Below are 23,635 nucleotides of genomic sequence, written 5' to 3'. Positions count from 1 at the left end.
CTATGGAAGCAGAAATCAGAAGTCATGAATGTTCTGAAGATCAAGCATATGTGAACGTCTCTACTGAAATACTCAGGGAAGTCTTTTATTTATAAAATTCTTCTAGTATTAATTTCAGGGGGAGATTATTCATCTCAGGGGGAGATTGTTAATCTCAGGGGGAGACATATTCACATGCTTATGCTATAGCTGTGTAAATTGTCTTTAGCCGTCTGCTCTTTCTGATCGCAAACTCATATCATTTATATATGTTTTTGTCATCATCAAAAAGGGGGAGATTGTTAGAACAAGATTTGTTCTGATCAATATTCTTAGTTTTGATGATAACAAGGATATGAATTTTGTGTGAGATAATGTGGTACTCTAATACATTGCAATTTCCCTTTCAGGAAATATATAAAGAGTATGCACAAATCAGCGCTCAGAAGCTTTGTCTCAGAAGGTTCAGCATGCAACATCAGAACATGGTCTGGCAAGACATCAAAAGATGGTCAAAGCAGAATCAGAACATGGGTCTATGGAAGCATCAGAAGAACTTGACTTCAGAAGCAGAAGCACTGAAGTTCTCATGGTATCACGCTCAGAAGCACTTCAAGGTCAGAAGACAAGAAGATGCTATGCACCAAGCTGTTTGACTCTGATGATATTCAAACGTTGTATTCACAAACATCAGATCAGAAGCAAGTACAAGTGGCAGGCTACGCTGACTGACAAAAGGAACGTTGGAAGCTATTAAAGGCAACGTCAGTAGACACAGCGTGAACACGGCTCGAGGTAGTTGACAAAAGCGTGAAACATTAAATGCAATGCTGTACGGAATACGCAAAGCATTAAATGCTCCCAACGGTCATCTTCTCAAGTGCCTATAAATATGAAGTTCTGATGAGAAGCAAGGTTGACGATTTCTGTGAATATTAACTTGCTAAAACGCTGTTCAAATCAAAGCTCTCAAACTTCATCTTCATCAAAGCTCACTACATTGCTGTTGTAATATATTAGTGAGATTAAGCTTAAACGTTAAGAGAAATATCACTGTTGTGATTATAGTTTTTCAGAAGCATTTGTAATACTCTTAGAATTGATTACATTAATTTGTAAGTAACTAGAGTGATCAAGTGTTGATCAGGATACTCTAGGAAGTCTTAGCTTGTGTCTAAGCAGTTGTAATTAGAGTGATCACGTGGTGGTCAGGATACTCTAAGAAAGTCTTAGCTTGTGTCTAAGCATTTGTTCCTGGAGTGATCAGGTTGTGATCAGGATACTCTAGAAGACTTAGTCGCGGACTAAGTGGAAAACCATTTTAATCTGTTGCGATTAGTGGATTAAATCCTTAGGTGAGGTAAATCACTCTGTGGGGGTGGACTGGAGTAGTTTAGTTAACAACGAACCAGGATAAAAATAACTGTGCAAATTGTTTTTATCGTTCAAGTTTTTAGACTACACTTATTCAAACCCCCCTTTCTAAGTGTTTTTCTATCCTTCAATATTTTCAATCCAATTGCAATATTGTACACTCACGTCACGTGACTCACAATTCCTTCATTCTTCCTTCCTATTCAACATTTCAATTTCATTCTCTGATTTCTCTCTCACTCATTCTAGAGAAGCATTTGGTGTATATGTAGTACTTATAATATTTAGTCCTGAAGTTGTAATGTTGTATTAATATTTAGAACTGAAGTTATCTGATACTTGTATAAGTAGTATGTAGTTTATTAGTTAGTATGTAGTTTATTAGTATGAAAAACTGTATAGTATGTAGTATGAATAACTGAAGTTATATTAGTAATTTAGTATGTAGTATATGTAAAATACATACTACTGTAAAATACATGATACACTTATATGGTAGTAATTTTGGTGTAAAATACTTATATGGAAGAATGAATTATTTTGGTGTAACTAGTATGAAAAACTTCTTTTTAATGATATTGTAATATATGTAATATATGTAATATAACCGTATTGGTTTGGTTTGGTTTGGTTTGGATGACTTCTTAAAAATTAACCGAACCAAACCGAACCGCATGCATTTTTATCTCGCGGTTAGGATGACTTTTATGCTCAAAATCGAACCAAACCGCACCGCGAACACCCCTAATGTATTCAACCAAAAGTGTTTGAAAGACACAATTTCTTGAAAACTATTTTTGATTTTTAAAATGGATTTTCTTAATCATTTAAGAGAGGAGAACATTTAAAATAGAAATTGTATGAGAAGAGTACAACAAGTTTATTTACACCAAGCAATTAATTACATACCTTATATAGATGCTAATAAATGAGTAATTAATTACTAACAAATTACTTACTCACCTGTCACAATTGTTGTTGAAAATGACAATGTCTCTACATAGTGTGAAGTCACTCTTTGCATTTAAAGATAGGTGTTTAATAATACGGCCATTCCAGCCACAACCATGCTGACAGATACAATGATTTTCATTCTTGGGATAGCAGGTTTGGGAGGTGGAACTGTGATGAGATCTTGAATCTTATACAAGCAAGCAAAATTGAGGTTAGAAAATCTTTCAATGACTAAAAAAAACAGATTCTTAAATAATAGAATGTTCACAAACCTTGATAGGTTGCTTCCAATACTTCTTTATTCCTTCTAGATGCCCTAATCCAACAACAGCAACAACTGATCTTTTATCACTTGCCACTTTTAGTAATGTGTAGGACATGTACCTGGATTCGTACACCGACATCAGACAGTGACACAATACCAACACATACTATCATCACATTTGATTTGATTTATTTATATTTTAATTATTACTGATGTGAACGTATCAGTGTTAGTATAAGTGCAATATTAGGACATACTTATCTCTTTCATGCACAATAGTCTCCACTACAGTTGGGAGTTTCTCATTCATTATTTTCTTACCAAGAATTAACCCGTCATCATTATCCAACTCCTTCAACTAAAAAGGAAAAGTAAAGCCCATGTTAGGATATACTCAAGAACTTTACATGTACATGAACTAGTGCATTGGATCATGAATTATACCCAATTTTTAACAGTATCAGAGATGGATAAAGAATCTGAGAATTTCATTGGAACCCCATCTCTCATCTCTAATTCCAGTTAACATCACTTTATTTTAATCATTCTTTCTTCATTTTTCTTACCTTAAGAATCAAACAATTCCAGCAAATTTGTTTCTAGAGCACCAGTTTAATCCAAACTTCCATCAATAATAAAAGGAAGCTAAACTTCTAATCAATTTTCTTCAAATCTATTAGTAATTAAAGGAGAACACTATGATAGATGGTGCGCGTAAATGAGGGTCATATTCAAATTTCAAAGTGTTCTTGAAATCATGAATGATGGCTTCTCTGCAGGAAGTAAATGCAACTAGGATGCAGAAGGTTGTGAAAAGTCTATTCTTAATCAGTCAATGATTGGATTCAAACATCTTTGAGAAGATTGTCGAGGAAGAAACAACTAAGGTTGTGTGGGATAAACTCAAAAAGTTGTATAGTGGCGAATGAGAAATTGAAGAAGGTGAAGTTGCAATCTTAGAAGAAGCAAAATGAGAATACGTAGATGAATGATGGTAAGGTAGTTGCATTTTTTTTCTCAAGATTAGTGTTACTGATCAATTGCATGAAGTCATGAGATGAAAGGATCACTAAATTACATAATATTGAGAAAGTTTTGAGAGCCTTAACTATAAAGTTTGATCACATAGTTGTGTCTATTAAAGAATCTAAAAACTAGTCTGAGATGAAACTTGAAGAATTGCAAGCATCATTGGAAGCTCATGAAATAGGTTGAGTAGAGAAAATTTAGAGATGGTAAAAGAACAATCCCTGCAAGCTAAGTTCTTCAAGAACATGTCTCAAATATTAACAAAGGATAATAATGGAAAATAAAGAATTGACACGATGAAGGTGCTGACAGGAACTTTAAGAATTAAGCAGAAACAAAAAATGGATATAGAAGTCAAGCTATGATTCTCATATAAGGGGAGAATAAATATGGATGTGCAGCTTGATCAAAGCAAAGAATGGAATAGCCTTAAAGTTTCAAACAATCCAATGGAAAATTGCGAAAACTTAAGAAATATAATAACTGCATTACAAGAAGGTTAAGTAGAGGAAGTTGTACAGGAACATGAGGTAAGGAGGTCAACTAGAGCAAGAACTCAATCACTTAGGTTAATTGACTACGAGAGATTTCATGATCATCTAGTAGATGAAGATGGTGACCTGGTTGAAAAAGTCACAATGGTTGAATTAGAGTCAATTGATCTCAGTCAAGCCCGAAAAGATGAAAATTGATGAGAAACAATGAAGGAATGAACTCAAGGAAATTGAGAAGAATCAGACCTGGAAATTAGTCATTCATTCAAGCAAGAATTCCATTCAAGTTTATAAGCTAAAGATTGGACCAAATGGTGAGATAGCCAAGTACAAGGCAATGCCAGTTGCAAAAGGATTCCTCCAAAAATCAGCAATTGACTTCAATAAGGTAAGTACACCATTTGCTATACTTGAAACCATAAGAGTGGTGGTTGCAATTGCATCATACAAAGAGTAGAAGATGCGTCAGTTGGATGTAAAGTCTCCTCTTCTTAATAGACCACTAGAGGAGGAAGAATATGTCAAATAACCACCAGACTTTGAGATTAAAGGGAAATAAAAGAAGGCGTACATGTTGAGAAAATCATAGTATGGCTTGAAACAAGCACATAGAGCACGAGAAAAGATAATTGATATTTTTCTAATCAAGATATAATTCAAAAAATGCACATCAAAATATTGATTGTATGTAAAATGTTTAAATGAGCCGGACTCAGATTAAATGAAGCTGAATTGACAAGATTCAAAGTCATCATGAAAAATGAGTTTGAGATGCCTCACCTAAGGAGCTTGTCTTATTTCCTAGAAATGGAATTTCTGAATACTGAAGGTGGAGTTTTCTTGCATTAGAAGAGATATGCAGAAGACATCTTGAAGGAATTCAAAATGAAAAATTGTAATTGTTCCTACAGAACAATATTGACAACCTCCCCAATGCGGATTGGGAGAGGTCGCAGAGAAGTTTATGTATTTCTCGTTTTCGGATCCCCTTTTTGCCTATGCTAATGACTCTCTTTTATATAGTCTTCCTAGTGAGACAAGGGTATTTAATGGCATAAATCCATATTCATGTGACAATTATTACATATGAGACATGTCCTAAATTTACATCAATGTATATCTGATGGTCAATTACTTTGCGGGCTAGATATGCGGACTAGCTCGGTTGGGCGACTCAGTTGTCCCTTCATGGGCTAGCTCTGCTGGGCGACTTGCTTGTGGACTAGCTCTACTAGGAGACTTGACTGTCCCTTTGCGGGCTATCTCTTCTAGGCGATTTACGATGTGGGCTATCTCCGTTGGGCAACTTGGTTATCTCTTCACGGGCTAGCTCTGCAAGGCGACTTAACTATGCCTTTGTGAGCTAGTTAGGCATATCGCCTTTTATTTTCCAAATGTACATAGCCCCTCAAGCACGAAACCAGAAGGGTAGAAGCGCTTAAGGTATTTGTGTCTTAGTTGATAATCAAGAATATTATTTTCCGGGTGTACATAGCACCCTAAGCGTGAGGCCTGAAGGGTCAAAGCGCTTAAGGTATTGGAGTCTTAGTTGACAATCCAAAATATTATTTTATGGATGTACATAGCCCCCCAAGCGCAAGGCCTGAAAGGTTGAAGTCCTTAAGGTATTGCATGCGGGTCAGGAGAGGTCGCAGAGAAGTTTACGTATTTCTCGTTTTTGGATCCCCTTTTTTCCTACGCCGAGGTCTCTCTTTTATAGTCTTCCTTGCGGGACAATGGTAGTTAATGCTATAAAAATGTATTCCTGGATATTCATGTGAAAATTATTACATATGAGACATGTCATAAATGTACATCATTGTATGCTTGAGGGTCAATTACTTCGCGGGCTAGCTCGGTTGGGCGACTCGCATGTCCCTTCGCGGCTAGATCTGTTGGGCGACCTGCTTGTGGAATAGCTCTGCTGGGCGACTTGGTTGTCCCTTCGCGGGCTAGCTCTTCTAAGTTTTTACACTGCATAAATCAAGTTTGATGACTGCTAAAAATCATTTTTAATACCTGGATGTTGCATTAACCAACTTCATTACTGCATTAACCAAGTTTTTACACTGCATTAACCAAGTTTGGTGACTGCTAAAAATTATTTTTAATACCTGGATGTTGCATTAACCAACTTCATTACTGCATTAACCAAATTTTTACACTGCATTAACCAAATTTGAGTAATGTTATTCTTACACCCATGAACAGTACTTTACAGTAGTCATCAAATTTGGTTAATGCAATGTATTAACTTGGTTAATGCAGTAATGAAGTTGGTTAATGCAATATCCAGGTATTAAAAATAATTTTTGGCAGTCATCAAACTTGGTTAATGCAGTGTAAAACTTTGGTTAATGCAGTAATGAAGTTGGTTAATGCACGTCCGTACATGAATAGTATCGTCCTTAATTTTAAAAATAAAAATAAATATTATTATTTTATTTTTAAAAACACTGTTCACCGTATAAAATACGGTGAACAGTATTTGGTGCAAATATTAGGTGTAAGAATAGCATTATTCATTGATCAGTGAGGAATCTTTAATAAACTAGTTGAAAGGACGAAAATCATCGCTTTCTACTATTGCCACTAAGCTTTTTCTCTCCTTCATATTAATGATGAGGTCACTCGATTGAATTCACAACAACTGTTCACCTCTACCGTCACACAGAACATATTTATTTTTCATGTAAAACGATTGATCATTATTCTTGAAACGACCTCCAATAATAAGAACATGTTCTAAGAGCATCTCCAACCATGAACCCGTTTTTGGGTTCTTTGTGGGACCTATTAAGTCACGTCAGCTTGAAGTAACTTAATTAATTTTTCACTCCAATGGTGCAACTCTGAAGAACTTATATTGGGCCCCACAATTTTACTTTATAAATGAATATTTTATTCATGTTAAATGAAAAAGCTACTGGGTAAATGAAAAATCGAACGTTGTATGTCATATTGGGTCCCACAAATAAATGAATATTTAACTCTAAAGAACGTTGTATGTCTTTTATCCGATGACCAGCTGTAGCAATGGGGAAATGAAAAAGCTACTGCCAGATGGAAAACCAATTGAAGAACTTGTGAGAAACTGACCATTGGAGCTGGTCTAAGTTAATTTATAATTCAACAAATACTGATGTAATGTCCGACATGGTAAGGACCTCTCTAGAAACTCCGACTAAAGGTCTACAGTAATAATACATAATAATACATGCTGCTAGACCTCTAAGCAATAAAATCATTCACCACTTCTAATTTAATCTCTTGAATCATACAATGTCCACTTTCGTATTTCTTTTCTTTTTCTTTACGTCTCCTCTTAAACGTCTCACTAAAAAAATATTAATCATGGATCAATTTAATCTTCTATTTTTTAAAATATTAAAAATAATATTAGTTTTTTTACTAATCAAAACTCACAAAAGATATCGATTAAAATAAGTTTTTGCTACATCAAACCAAGCATAAAAATTTAAAGTTGTGTTGTAAAATTTGATAAAATGAACAAAATTGATTAAAAAGTAACATTTTTTATGTAATGGACTATCTAAGAAGCTTACTTTCTTTGACCAGTAGACTCACCTGTTTTTCATATAATGGACTATCTAAGAAGCTTACTGCATATCTTCCTCACCGTATCATATCAAATAAAAAAAAAATCAGTCTTATCAACTAATAAATGAAAAAGAAAATAGTAACTTTATCAAATTATTATTATTATTATTTTTATAAGCAAGAATTCATTAAAAGGGAGAACTAAGGGTTGTTCAACTTTGATACACAATAACGGTGCGAAGCCGCCAAAACAATATTACAAATCATATAAAAATTACGACATAAAAGACATAGGGTCTTTAATAAAATTGTAAAATCTAACATTTGGATGGGCAATATCGCCAAAAAAGGACCACCTCCAAACCAAAATCTTAATGTTCCAAACATTGTTGTTTATGTTCCACACCTCATTTCTAAAACAAAATCCATTCCTAGTCAACCATATGGTCCAAGAAGTGGCTAACCATAACACTCTCAATTTGCCTTCTTTAATTCTTTTTACACGACTCCAAGTGTACCAATTCATAAAAGACGAGATACACGAGTCCTCAATCCTTCCCGAAAATTCTGGAAAATCCACCCACAAAGCAATTTCTTTCTAAACTATGTTAATCACTTTACACCTAAAAACCATATGATCCCTATCTTCCGCATGCAATTCACAAAAAATACAATTTAAGTGTAAAGAAGAATAAAGATCTCCAAACACCTTGACACCAACCTCCCATAGCCGCCACCGAGACTTTTTTCAAAGACGATAACGAATAAAGATCCATAAAATCTTCCTTCAAGATAAAATCTTCTAACCATCTTACTTTTCAGAAAGGTGTGTAGAAACCGTTTCCAACTCTAAAACGACAATTTGAAACTATTGGATCCTTTGAAGAAAAAGAAGAAAGTCTAACCTTTTGAATATCGCGCCACCAAAAAGAAAAGGTAGACAATTTAGAATCATCTCCACCACAAGTAACTTGCAAACATAAATTTCCATATCGCGCCTTCAATACATCCAACCATAAAGAGTTCTCCCCTCTAGCGATCCTCCATCTCCACTTGTTTAGAAGAGCTAAATTGAAATCAGAAATATTTTTTATCGCTAATCCCCCTTTCAAGTAAGGTAATGTCACTACTTTCCAACTAACCCAATGAATGCTTCTCTTCTCCTCAACACCCCCCCAAAGAAAATTACTTTGAATCTTTGTAAATTCCTTTACTACTTTAGTCGGCATCTTGTAAAAAGACATAGTAAAAATAATAAGAGAGCTCAAAATAGATTTCAAGACAATAAATTAAAAATATTTATTAGAGAGTATAATTGGAAGATTAAATATAAAATTGCATTGGTAATTTAAACTGACAAGTATTTTAGGATAAATTTTTTTTCTAGATGTGACAATTATTTTGGGACGGAGGGAGTATAAATTTGAGGACAAAACTTCGGTACAATTCTTTAGGTGTGGTTCTTACTATTTTCTAATGAAGATATGACAAATGTATAATTTTCTCTTACACGTATGTAAATTTCTCCAATTTTCACTCACTAAATGATATTTAACTATATTTGTCATATTTTCATTAAAAAATAGTAAGAATCAGAACTAAAGAATTGTACATAAGTTGTGTCCTAAATTTGAAAGAGGACTGAAATCTTTAAAAGAAAACTTAAAAAATAATTAAAAACTAAAATTTTAAAATAGAGGGACCAAAATTGAAAGAAAAAAAAAGAATTATAATTGAAATTAAAACTATTTTTTTAATTTTTTTGAAAACATAATTAAAATAATAAAGCAGTAAACTTTTAAGAGGTTAAAGGTAGTGGATTGATCGAGTAAAATAATAATTTTACACTGTTATTCAATTGTGATTCAATAATCAACCATGTCACCTAATTTTTTTTAAAAATAACAATGTAACTTGACACTTAACATAATCGTGATTATTTAACAGTGTAAAATTATTTTTTTCTCAACTTTTAAATTTTTTCCATTTTTTAGAATGTGTATGGGCAAATTTATAAAAATAAATAAGTGATTTTTTTTCAACACGTGACAATTCATCGTCCATTTGAAATTAACAGTAATTAGGGCAAATTTGTTACGGTATTTAAAAAAGAAATTAAATATAATTTTTAAGGAACAAGTTCCTGAAAATTAAAGGGAGTTTCCAAGGAACAAAGTTTATGTGAGAAAATTTTATTGCAATGTATTTTCTGACCACTCTTGTTTCAAAGAAAATATTTCGCAGAACGAAACATTTGGGCTCGAATGGCAAACAAGTCCCTGCAAAGGACGATTCCTGATAGAAATAACGTTTGGTCAGTGCACGTGCCTCCGTAGCACGAGTCGGATTAATCGATCTAATATATAGGTTGGAACCGGTACGAAAGAAAAAAAAATATTCCACATGTATATTTGCGGATTTTGTTGCCGAATATATATTTCAAACAGAAAACCTAACTACGACAAAATCCGCATGTAACTTCCCACGATTTTAGCAGGAGACCAAAAGAGGCATGTTTTCCGCAAAAATTTAGCTCAAATCCACAAGAAAATTACTGTATTTCTAATAGTATATTGTCTTGGAGTTTAGTTTTTGTCAACATTTATTTGTATTTTTTATATTGGAACACTTGTAAATAAGTTATTGCGTTGTATAAGTTAGTAAGTTTTCTTATAATTTTTTTTGAAAAAACATAATAAATAAAAACAAAGTTTTTAATTATAATTTTAGTCTTCCTATTTTAACTCATTTGTGTAACTAGCCTATTTTAAATTAAATTAATTTTGGTATGTTTCACATTTTTACATTAAAATTAATAATATATTTACTTTGTAATGATATCTAATTTATATTATTTATCTTTAAAATTTTACAAAATTGTTTATATGATGAGAAATTTGTAACATTTAACAAGACACACATAATCAATTTTAAATTAAAAAAAATAAGAGCAAAATAAATAGAACAAAATTGTATTTAAACTAAAGAAAACAAAGGAGCAAAGGAATGCATCTATAAAATATTTCTAAAAGATATTATGATTTTGATACCATCTTAAAAATGTCCACGAAAAAAACGCCATGTATTCTACCAAAAGTGTTTGAAGGACACACTTTCTTGAAAATTATTTTTGTTTTTTTAAAATGGATTTTCTAAGATATTTTTTTAAGAAAAATCGGTTGGAATTCAACTTTTCCTATAGTTGATATAATGTAAAATAAAAATTGTATGAGAAGAGTACAAGTTTATTTACATCAAGCAATTACATACTTTATATAGATGTTAATTAACTACTTACAAATTACTTACCTATTACTATTTAGTTATATCTCTAATAGGTATCACTTAACTCATTTGTCATAATTGTTGTTCCAAATGACAATGTCTCTACATAGGGAAGTCACTCTTTGCATTTAAAGATAGGTGTTTGATAATACGGCCATTCCAGCCACAACCATGCTGACAGATACGAAGATTATCATTCTTGGGATAGCAGGTTTGGGAGGTGGAACTGTGATGAGATCTTGAATCTTACACAAGTAAGCAAAATTGGGGTTAGAAAATCTTTCAATGACTAAAAAAATAACAGATTCTTAAATAACAGAGAATGTTCACAAACCTTGATAGGTTGCTTCCAATACTTCTTTATTCCTTCTAGATGCCCTAATCCAACAACAGCAACAACTGATCTTTTATCACTTGCCACTTTTAGTAATGTGTAGGACATGTACCTGGATTCGTACACCGACATCAGACACTAACACAAATATAATACCAACACATGCGATCATCACATTTGATTTATTTATATTTTAATTATTACTGATGTGAACGTATCAGTGTTATTAGTATAAGTACAATATTAGGACATACTTATCTCTTTCATGCACAATAGTCTCCACTACAGTTGGGAGTTTCTCATTCATTATTTTCTTAGCAAGAATTAACCCGTCATCATTATCCAACTCCTTCAACTAAAAAGGAAAACTAAAACTCATGTTAGGATATACTCAAGAACTTAGCATATACATGAACTAGTGCATTGGATCATGAATTATACCCAATTTTTAACAGTATCAGAGAGGGATAAAGAATCTGAGAATTTCATTGGAAAAGAAGAAGGAATCAACAATCTTGGGATGTGCCAGAGTGGCAGCTTACTCCATGTTCTCTTTAATGTGATCTGTCTCAATCAAAATTAAAACCAATCACTATAGTAACAAAGTTGCAAACCAAATTAAAAACACATTTATAATACTCTAAACAAAGAAAATAAATCAATTAGAGATGTTACTTTGTTGGATTATTGTCCAAACACAATTGAAGTGTGGGAACATAGTGAGATGGTTGGTATGTACTATGTTGCATTCGTTGTGGAGTCACAAAATGTAGCTACTAGCAGAATAACACTTTAATTGGGGGAATGTAATTCGTCTTTAAGTAAGTGACTTGGGACACAAGGTAACTTTCACAAGTGGCAGTTTATGAAGTTGCCAATCATATAATTCAACTAGAGGTGTCAATTTATAGGGCCAATTAATTTGAGCCCCAACCCCATAATAATGAGGCCTAAAAAAATTTAAAAATAATAGGCCCTTAAACACATAGGGCCCAAACTTAAAAGGCCCTAAAATTTAAAAGAGGGCCATTAGGCCCCAAATCAAATAAAATTTTAATTTTAATCAAAAAAATAAAATAATAAGAAATTCAAAAAATAATAACTTTTAAACAAAATAAATATATTAAAAATTAAAAATAAATAAAAAAAATTTTAAAAATTTTTTTTAAAAAAAATTAAAAAATTGCCTTAAAGAAATTCTAAAACTAAAAAATTAACTTTTTAGAAAAAACTAAAAAAGTTTTTTCAACAAAAAAAAATTTAAAAATTCGTTTAAAGTGAAGGAGGAGGATTCGAAAGTTAAAACTCACTATTAAAAGTGAAGTGAGAATGCAAATAATTAATAAAAAAACAGATATTAAAATGTTTAAAATACAATAATAAATATGTATAATGGAGTACACATGATAAGTTATAATTGATGTAGCATCGGGTTGGATTAATTACCATATATTTTCACATGCAACCTAAAATTTACCTAATATATATATATACCCACGTATAAAATATCACTTTGATGAATACTGTTGGATATAATCAGAAGAAGAACAAAGTTAAAAATCATCGAACTTATCTCAAAAAAAATATCATCAAACAATTTTTTTTTCTATTTTATTTTGTGTCATCGTTCAAACAATCGTCAATCCTTTTACAAAAATCGTTACATTTGTTTTTTCTTTCACCAAAAATAAAACATCAAACTTATTTAATTTGCATATCTGTGTAGGACCTAAATTCACAAATTGGGCTTAAATTGGATTCAAAATAATGTTTGGGGTTCTACCATATTGGACTCAATATTAATAGATTTAGGAACTTTGTTTAGAAATAAAGTATTAGTTTGTAAAACATAGACTTGTTACCGTTAATCCTACTTTACAAATTACAAGAGTAATAATCCATATTGGAACTAGAAATGAAATTTTTGAAACAAAATAAGGCCCCTCAATAGGGCCCAAAAATAACACATTAATTAAGGGGCCTAAAATTATGGGGCCTAAAAAATTTCTCATTAACAAAGGGCTTAATAAAGTAGGGCTTTAGTGGGGCTAAAAAATTGGGGCTTTGAAAAATTGGGCTTATTTGACAGCTCTAAATTCAACTAGAACTAACAAAGAGAAATCCTTCATCTCTAATTTCAGTTTGCATCTCATTATTTTAATCATTCTCTCTTCATTTTCATTTTCTTAATAATCAAACAATTCTAACAAATTGGTATCTAGAGCACCGGTTTGATCCAAGCTTCCATCAATGGCAAATGGAAGCACAACTTCTAATCATTCTTTTCCAAATTTATTAGTGATTAAAGGAGAACACTATGATAGATGGTGCACGCAAATGAGAGTCATATTCAAATTTCAAAGTGTTCTTGAAATCATGAATGATGGCTTGTCTGCATTGGAAGTAAATGCATCTAAGGTGCAAAAGGTTGTGAAAAGTCTATTCTTAATTAGCCAATGATTTTATTCAAACATTTTTGAGAAGATTGTCGAGAAAGAAACAACTAAGGTTGTGTGGGATATACTCAAGAAGTTGTATGATGGGGATGAGAAATTGAAGAAGGTGGAGTTGCAATCTTTGAAGAAGCAAAATGAGAATACGTAAATGAATGATGGTGAGGTAGTTGCATATTTTTTTCTCAAGATTGGTGTTAGTGATCAATCAAATGAAGCATGAGGTGAGAGGATCACTAAATTGTAGAATATTGAGAAAGTTTTGATATCCTTAACTGTCAAGTTTGATCACATGATTGTGGCTATTGGAGAATCTATAAACTAGTCTGAGATGAAACTTGAAGAATTGCAAGCATTATTGAAGGCTCATGAGATAAAGTTGAGCAGAGAAATTCAGAGAAGGTAAAAGAAAAATCCCTACAAGAAATGGAAAAAAATATTAAGGAAAATGAAGAGTTGAATTTATGAAGGAGCTGTCAAGAACTCTAAGAATTAAGGAGAAACAAGAAATGATGAAGGTGATGGCAAGAACTCTGAGAATTAAGGAGAAATAAGAAATGATGGTGCCTTTTCCAACAAGAAATTCAAGGAGAATGTTGAAATGGAGGAAGTGTAATGCTATTGTTGCCAGATGTTTGACCATTATGCAAGAGATTGCTACTTCAATAAAGAATACAGTGCAAGTGATAAAGAAGAAGCACAATTTGTATATGCAGACAATAGTGACTATGATGAAGTTATGTTAATGGCCCTTCACATTTGGCACAAGGAAAGACCAATATTTGGCATCTTGATACATGTTATAGCAATCACATGACGAGGAACAAAGAATGGTTTATCGGGCTTGACAAATCAATAAAAAGAGCCATTAGATTTGCTGATAATAGAAATGTCACATCCGAGGGCATGATAAACATTCTTGGGAAGAGGAAGCATGGATAAGAAACAATAATCAATGATGTGATATATGCTTCTTCTATGACATTTAACATGATCTGTTTGGGGCGGATGTTTGCCAAGAATTACCCAATGAAACTAGAAAACAAGGAACTTAGAGTGTTTGGTGCAAATTCGAAACTAATTTTGAAAGCACCTCTGTCAAGCAATAGAACTTTCAAAATTATGATTGACATGATTAACCATCAATATCTTGCATCAACAATCACTAATGATCAAAATTGAAAAGAGCATTAAAGATATGGTCATCTGAATTTTAGAAGCCTAAGCCAAATGCATATGAAGAGAATGATATATGATCATCCTCGGATTAAAGTGTGAAAGGAACTATGTGAGAATATTGTGTGTGTGTCATTTTAAGTAAAATCAATGGGAGGTAACTGCTATTTTTTAACCTTCATAGTTGAACTCACTAGGTATACGTGGATTTACTTGATGGAGAAGAAAAATGAAGTATTCGCTCAACTCAAGAAACTTAAAGTGCTAGTTTAAAAACAACCTAAATATAGCATAATGTAGTTGAGAACTGATGGAAGGGGTAAATATACTTAGACTGAGTTTGCATAATTATGTGAAAAAGAAGGGATTGAGCATGAAACAATAGCTCTCTATACACCTCAACACAGTGTCATTGCTGAAAGGAAGAATACAAGCGTATTGAACATTACAAGATTATGTTCAAGTCTAGGCAAATGTGAAATAATTTAGGGGGAGAAGCAACCTCAATTGCTAAGCATATCATCAACTTATGTCCAACAAAGAAGCTAATGAGAAAGACACCATATGAAGATTGGATAGGACCGAAGCCAAACGCTGGTCATTTTTGAATCTTTTGCTCACTTTGCTTCAAAAATGTACTTGAGAGATTAAGAAAATTGGATATAGAAGTCAAGCTATGATTCTCATAGGCTATCACTTAACAAGTGCATACAAACTAGTCTCACCTAATGAAAATAAGGTGATAATAAATATGGATGTGCAGCTTAATGAAAGCAAAGAATGGAATTCCCTGAAAGTTTCAAACAGTCCAATGGAATATGGTAAAAACTTAAGAAATATAATAATTGTATTACAAGAAGGTCAAGTAGATGAAGTTGTACAAGAACATGAGATAAGGAGGTCATCTAAAGCAAGAACTCAATCACTTAGGCTAACTGACTATGAGAGATTCCATGATCATCTAGTAGATGAAGATGGTGACCTGGTTGAAATATTTATAATGGTTGAATTAAAGTCAATTAATCTCAATCAAGCCCTAAAAGATGAAAATTGACGAGAAACAATGAAGGAATGAACTTAAGGTAATTGGGAATCATACGTGGAAATTAGTCATTCATTCAAGCAAGAAATCCATAGACGTGAAGTGGGTCTATAAGATGAATACGTGACCAAATAGTGAGATAACCAAGTACAAGGAAATGCTAGTTGTAAATGGATTCCTTCAAAAACCTAGAAGTGACTTCAATAAGGTAAATACACCATTTGATGTAATTGAAACCATAAGAGTGGTGGTAGCAATTGCATCATACAAAGAGTGGAAGATGAATCAATTTAATGTAAAGTATGCTTTTCTTAATGAACCAATAGAGCAGGAAGTATATGTCAAACAACCACCATACTTTGAGATTAAAGGGAAATAAAAGAAGGCGTACATGATGAGAAAGGACCAGTATGGTTTGAAACAAGAACCTAGAGCATGAAACAAGATAATTGATATTTTTCTCATCAAGATAGAATTCAAAAAATGCACATTACAATATTGATTATATGTAAATTGTTCAAATGAGCAAGACCCAGAGTAAATGAAGTTGAACTAACAAGATTCAAAGCCATCATGAAGAATGAGTTTGAGATGTCTAAACTAAGGAGCTTGTCTTATTTCCTAGAAATGGAATTTGTGAATACTGAAGATGGAGTTTTCTTGCATCAGAAGAAATATGCAGAAGACATCTTGAAGGAATTCAAATTGAGCAAATGCAATCGTGCAATCACTCTTATGGAAGCTGGCATAAAACTGAAGAAGGATAAAAATGATGAGCTTGTAGATGCAAATCATTAGCTCACTAAGGTACCTATGGAAACATAACCTGACATTTGTCAAAGTGTTGACTTGATAAGTAGGTTCATAGTAAACCTAGATAATGTCATCTACTAGCAGCCAAAAGATTCTAAGGTGCATCAAAAGCATTGCAGAGCATGGTGTACTCATTTCAAATCAAAAGAATAATAGAAAAAAGCTCAGTTGTTAAAATCGGTCGGAATGACCGAGATCTCAGTGTGGAATGGTACAATGAAAGATATCGCGTCAAAACTTGTTGGAACGCTGCAAACGGGCGACGTGGCCAGAGCAGCCGAAATATCAGGGACGGAAACAGAGCGGAAACACGGTGGAACAGCTGGGAACGACTGTTTTTCTTGTGTCAAGATTTTTAACCATTGGAGAGCTATATTTGTGACAGAGTTTGCATACCAAGAAGAAGATGCACCGATATAATAGAAATAGAAGAAGATGAAGTCCATGGAAGTAGAAGAAAATAGAAGAAGATGAAGTCGTGGAGGCACCGACAAGATAGGAAAATAGAAATAGATGAAGTCGTGGAGGAAGAAACATTTAAACCATAAATAAATGAAATAATAGAGTTAAAAAAATAGGAAATTGAAAAGATAAAGTGCTACTCATATACTCAAAAAAGGCTCTTTGCAAAATTCATAAAAGCATTTTACAAAACTCCATGTCATAGTTGTATACCACCACATTTATCACTTTTGAGTGGCTATTAAAATATAATAATATAATATTTTTAGAAAAAAAAAACAATAATAGAGTAATGAAAATAATTATTCCTTCTAAAAAAATAAACAATAGTATATAGTACAATGCTTCATGAATTTTGACTAAGTTAATTTAGTTTTTAATCATTATGTATTTATTAGTATTAAATATATTAGTATCCGCGTCACTAAAATATAGGTCGTTCTATTCCATGTTTCCGTTCCATTCCAATTTTTTGGACAGCCTGGCCGCCCCGTCATCCGAGTTTAACAACAGAGGGAAAAGGGCAAAAAGGTATGGCTACTGTTATTAAGATTGGAAGGAGACAAAGATGACATGAAAAGTATATCAAGATACTTGTTCATGATTGGTGCAGCTCCAATTTCATGGAGCTCGAAAAAGCAAGAAATATTAGCTCTATCATCTTGTGAAGTAGTTTATGTAGAAAACTAATATGTAGCTAGTAAAGCACTTTGGATAAAAATGCAATGTGAAAGAGTCAAAGATCAACGAAGTCGTGAAAATCAAATTGTTTGTTGTAGACAAATCAACAATTGATTTGACTAATCATCCTATGAGCCAGAAGCAAACCTATTTAGAGAATGTGAGGTATTGGATCGAACTCTAGTATGGTCGAAGGGTAGCTTCTTGGTTCGACAGGATTAAGCATGAAGTCGAAGGTTGTTCACATACTGGTGTCGAAAATGCTAGGGTTGTTAGCATGTTAAATTAGGTTTTGTGTTTAAACCCTAATTTGTTAACTTAGCTTGTTTATTAAATTGGCTTGTGTAATGGGCCTTGTGGAAAAAAACCCATTAGTTAGTATGTTAGGTTTTATTATAAATAGCATACTAGTCTCTCATCATTGTACACAGCAAATCCTAATTTAGGGTGAGAGAGGTTATTTGTTATTCTTATAAACTTGTAATCTTGTTTTCTAAGAGAAAGTAAAAGAATAGTAGTTATAACCAATTCTTGTGTTCTTCTTCTTCCTTGTTCTTTATTCATCCCTTGTTTTATACTTTGTTCTTGGCATTTAATTCACAACAAATTGGTATGGTGAGCGTGGAGAAGATGCCTTCAACAAAGTATGAGATTGAAAAGTTCACCAGAGTGAACGATTTCGGTCTGTGGCGCTTGAAGATGAAAGCCCTACTGGTTCAGCAGGGTTGTTTGGAAGTGTTGAAGGGAGCGACGGCTATGCACACAGTGCAATTTTGTTGAGCCTTGGTGATAAGGTTCTTCGACAGGTATCAAAGGAGATGACGGCATCAGGGTTTTGGGTGAAACTTGAAAGTTTGTACATGATCAAGTCGCTGGTAAATCGACTCTACCTGAAGCAAGCTTTGTATTCATTCAAGATGATTGAAGACAAAGTGTTGGCTGAGCAGTTGGATATGTTCAACAAGTTGATTCTTGATCTTGAAAATATTGATGTGAAGATCGATGATGAAGATCAAGCGTTATTACTATTGTGCGCTTTGCCTCAATCACATGCTCACTTCAAAGAAACTCTCCTGTATGGAAGGGAGTCCCTGACCTTTGAAGAAGTTCAATCAGCCCTGTATTCTAAGGACTTGAATGAACGAAAGGAGCATAAACCTTCGACTGTTGGTGAAGGTTTGGCCGTTAAGGGATAATTCTTGCGAAAATAAGGTAAGTTCGACAAGAAGAAGGGCAAAAGTCAGTTGAAGTCATACAGTGGCAAAGCATCTGGCATTCGATGCTATCATTGTAAGAAGGAGGATCTCACAAGAAAGGTGTGCCCTGAACGCCTGAAAGATCATGGAGGTAAGGATAATGGCAATGCAACCATTGTTCAATATGATTTCGAATCATCTGATGTTCTTGTGGTTTCAAGCAGTGACTCAAGAAGAGAGTGGATTATGGATTTGGGTTGCACTTGGCACATGACTCCAAAAAAAACTTGTTTGAAAAATTGTGTGATTAAGATGGTGGATCAGTACTGCTGAGAAACAACAAAGCTTGCAAGATTGCAGGTGTTGGATTTGTGAGATTCAAGCTCCATGATAAGTCAATAAGGTTGTTGACTGAAGTCAGGTATGTTCCTGATTTGAAGAGAAATCTGCTTTCTCTTGGTGAATTCGACAAGAAAGGATATGTTTTCCAAGGAGAGAAAAGTATCATATGAGTCATGAAGGGGTCGAAGGAAGTCTTAAGAGGCGTGAAGAAACAAGGCTTGTATACCCTTGTGGCTGAAGTTGTAAGTGGTTCGACAAATGTTGCATCCACGAAACCTTTGTCGAAGACAGAAATCTGGCACATGAGATTGAGCCATGTTAGTGAAAGGGGTATGGTCGGATTAGGGAAACAAAATCTGCTTGGTGGAGACAAAGTCGAAAAGCTAAAGTTTTGTGAACCCTGTGTACTTGGAAAATCTTGTAGAGTGAAGTTCAACAAAGGCAAACAAAGAACACATGGATCCCTTGATTACATCCATGCTGATCTTTAGGGGTCTGCAAGGTGTCCATCAAATTCAGGAGCAAGGTATTTTCTATCCATAATTGATGATTATTCCAGGAAGTTATGGGTATTCATCCAGAAGACTAAGGATGAAACTTTTGAGAATTTCAAAAGTTGGAAGACTCTGGCTGAAAATCAGACTGGCAGGAAGGTCAAAAGGTTGAGAACCGATAATGACCTTGAATTTTGCCATGAGGCGTTCGATAGTTTTTGTGCTGCCTTTGGTATTGCAAGGCACAAAACTACTGTAGGTACTCCACAACAAAATGGTTTGGCTGAATGGTTTAGTCGAACTATTTTTGAGAGAGTTAGATGCATGTTGACTAGTGCTAGATTAAAGAAGGTGTTTTGGGATGAGGCTGTTTCGACAACAACATATCTGATAAACAGATGTCCTTCGACAGTGTTAGATATGAAGACACCTGAAGAAGTTTGATCGGGACATCCACCAGATCTCGACAAACTGAGAGTATTTCACTGCATAGCCTATGCTCACATTAGGCAAGACAAGGTCGAACCTAGAGCTCTGAAATGCATGTTTATGGGATACCCTGAAAGAGTCAAAGCTTATAGGCTATGGTGCCTAGAGCCAGGTCACAGGAGGTGTATCACCAGTCGTGATGTAGTTTTCAATGAAGCTGAGATGGCTTTCAAGAAAACTAGTGATGATGATGGTCGAAGTGCAGAAGAGCTGGAACAGGTAGAGATTCCTGTTGAGGTGGAGCAAGTTAATGGTGAATTGCATATTCCAGATGAAGTCGAAGAAGAAGCAGAAGATGCTGAGGAAGTTGAGGAAACTGTCGATGACTACCTATTATCGAGAGATAGGTCGAGAAGAGTCATCAAGCCACCTCACAGACTTGGGTATGCAGATCTTATAGCTTATGCATTAATCTCTGCTAGTGAGGTTCTTGATGATGAACCTAAAGATTATAAGGAAGTTATGAGGAGTTGAAATAAGACTGAATGGCTGAAGGCCATGGATGATGAGATGAAATATCTTCATAATAATCACACTTGGGAACTGATCAAGAAACCTATTGGAGCAGGTTAGTCAACTATAAATGGATTTTCAAAGTTAAGGAAGGAATCGAAGGAGTAGCGTCGAAAAGATACAAGGCAAGGTTGGTTGCAAGGGGTTTCACTCAGAAAGAAGGTGTTGACTTCAATGATGTGTTTTCTCCTGTTGTGAAGCATAGGTCCATTCGAATGTTGCTTGCCATGGTGGCACAGTTCGATCTTGAACTGGAACAGATGGATGTGAAGACTGCGTTCTTGTATGGTGATCTAGATGAAACAATCCTGATGAGGCAACCTGATGGGTATGTCGAAAAAGGGAAGGAAGATTACGTGTTCAAGCTAAAGAGATCTTTATATGGGCTGAAACAATCTCCGCGACAGTGGAATAGGAGATTCGACAAGTTCATGGCACGCATAAGTTTCGTTAGAAGTCAGTTCGACCATTGTGTTTACTTCAGATTTCGACCCGGTAATTCATTTGTTATTTTGTTGCTTTATGTGGATGATATTCTCATGCAAGCAACAATGTCAAAGATGTAATGAGGGTGAAGGTTGAACTCAATAAGGAGTTCGATATGAAGGATCTGGGAGCTGCTTCCAGGGTTCTTGGAATTGACATTCGAAAAGATAGAAAGAAGTCGAAGTTATGCTTATCTCAAGAGGCATATCTCCGAAAGATTCTCGAAAAGTTTGGTATGTCGAATTTGAAGCCAGTTGTGACTCCGACAAACTCTCAATTCAAGTTGAGTATTGATCAGTGTCCCAGTACTGATGTTGAAAGAGCCTATATGAATAGCATCCCATATGCTAATATAGTTGGTTCTTTGATGTATGCTATGGTCTGTACTAGGCCCGACATAGCATATGCAGTAAGTCTTGTAAGCAGGTACATGGCAAATCTTGGAAAGGCTAACTGGCAAGCATTGAAGTGGATTTTAAGGTACATAAATGGGTCTCTGAACAGGGTCCTAATTTATGGTGGAGCCTTGGGTGAAGATAGTAAAGCAGTCATCAAAGGATATGTCGACTCTAATTATGCAGGTTGTATGGATTCTAGGAAATCTATTTCTGGATATGTTTTCACTATGTTTGGTACAACAATTAGTTGGAAAGCAACACTTCAGAAGGTTGTTGCTCTATCAACCACTGAAGCAGAATATATTGCCCTCACTGAAGCTGTGAAAGAAGCATTGTGGCTTGAAGGTTTTGCGAAGGAGCTGAAACTTCAAGGTCAAGGTATCACTGTTAAATGTGATAGTCAAAGTGCAATACACGTGTCGAAGAATTCAGCCTATCATGAGCGAACTAAGCACATTGATGTGAGGCTGCATTTCGTCAGAGAAGTAATCAAACGTGGAGAAGTCCAAGTGATAAAGGTTTCGACTGAGGACAATGCTGATGATATGATCACCAAGACATTGCCGAGTTGCAAGTTTTTCCACTGTATGCAGTTGATAAAGCTGCATGCAGAAAGCTAGTTTGTTCCCTTGACGTGTAGAGTTAGGTCCAAGGTAGAGATTTGTGAGATATTGGATCGAACTCTAGTATGGTCGAAGGGTAACTTCTTGGTTCGACAGGATTAAGCATGAAGTCGAAGGTTGTTCACATGCTGGTGTCGAAAATGCTAGGGTTGTTAGCATGTTAAATTAGGTTTTGTGTTTAAACCCTAATTTGTTAAGTTAGTTTGTTTATTAAGTTGGCTTGTGTAACGGGCCTTGTGGAAAAAGCCCATTAGTTAGTATGTTAGGTTTTATTATAAATAGCATACTAGTCTCTCATCATTGTACACAGCAAATTCTAATTTAGGGGAGAGAGGTTATTTGTTATTCTTGTAATCTTGTTTTCTAAGAGAAAATAAAAGAATAGCAGTTGTAACCAATTCTTGTGTTCTTTTTCTTCTTCCTTGTTCTTTATTCCTCCCTTGTTTTATACTTTGTTCTTGGCATTGAATTCACCACAGAGAAAATATCATTTTCTTAAGAGACCAAGTTAACAAGAACATGTTGGAGAATAAATACTACAAAACAAAGCTGACTTGAAGACATCTTAACCAAGCCATTAAAGAAAAAAAATTGATTTCCTAAAAGAATTGATAGGAATGAGAAAGGTATGAATGTAATTCATCTTTTGGTACTAGTATTTTGTGTATTTTGTGTTGCAAGTGAGTGACTTACAACACAAGCTAATTATCACAAGTGATAGATTGTGCATTTAGATAAGTTAGTTGGCTTTCTAATTGCATATATACTTGTCAACCATGTAATTCAACTATAACTAGTCATTATAAGTTTCTCCCTTCTTTAGTTTTAATTTGCATCTCTTTTATTCTGGGTCGTTCACAATGTCAGTGGCGAGAGACCCAAAAGCGAACACAAAGAAAATGAAATAAAAAAATATCTAACCTGTATAGGGCGATCACCAAGTACCACTTTGCCACCATACTTGATTGCTTCTCTGTATCCAGAACGAAACTCAGCACCAGGATACACGTCCAGCTCATTGGCAAGCTGTCAGAAATTCAAGAAATAAAAAATAACGTACATGATAATTGCAACATTTTTTTTCTTCTGAAAAACCAATAAGATGGTTTGGAAGTGGTCTTTTTGCGGTAAAATTACCCATCCCAATTATTCTTTCTATGAGTTTTGTAAAAACCCCATTTCTTTTCTCTTG

The 23,635-nt window shown here is 34.1% G+C and overlaps 2 protein-coding genes across 2 annotated transcripts; both read right to left on the bottom strand.

Moving 5' to 3' along the window:
* Positions 1-2,377: 2,377 nt before the first annotated feature.
* On the bottom strand, positions 2,378-3,082 carry LOC131604796 (uncharacterized). Its single transcript, XM_058877213.1, has 4 exons — positions 3,017-3,082; positions 2,830-2,930; positions 2,580-2,691; positions 2,378-2,494 (listed from the first exon to the last, which is right to left on the bottom strand). Exons 1-4 carry the CDS (start codon positions 3,080-3,082, stop codon positions 2,378-2,380), a joined length of 396 nt encoding a protein of 131 aa, XP_058733196.1.
* A 7,898-nt stretch (positions 3,083-10,980) lies between these two features.
* LOC131604795 (uncharacterized) lies at positions 10,981-23,584 on the bottom strand. The gene is made up of 6 exons (XM_058877211.1): positions 23,570-23,584; positions 23,365-23,469; positions 11,717-11,839; positions 11,530-11,630; positions 11,276-11,387; positions 10,981-11,186 (listed from the first exon to the last, which is right to left on the bottom strand). Exons 1-6 carry the CDS (start codon positions 23,582-23,584, stop codon positions 11,070-11,072), a joined length of 573 nt encoding a protein of 190 aa, XP_058733194.1. The 3' UTR covers positions 10,981-11,069.
* Positions 23,585-23,635: the final 51 nt, after the last annotated feature.

The sequence above is a fragment of the Vicia villosa genome, linkage group LG5 (genome assembly GCF_029867415.1).
Source record: "Vicia villosa cultivar HV-30 ecotype Madison, WI linkage group LG5, Vvil1.0, whole genome shotgun sequence".
Classification (NCBI taxonomy): domain Eukaryota; kingdom Viridiplantae; phylum Streptophyta; class Magnoliopsida; order Fabales; family Fabaceae; genus Vicia; species Vicia villosa.
Note: the sequence above shows the minus strand (reverse complement) of the source record. Positions and strands in the feature narration are given on the sequence as shown.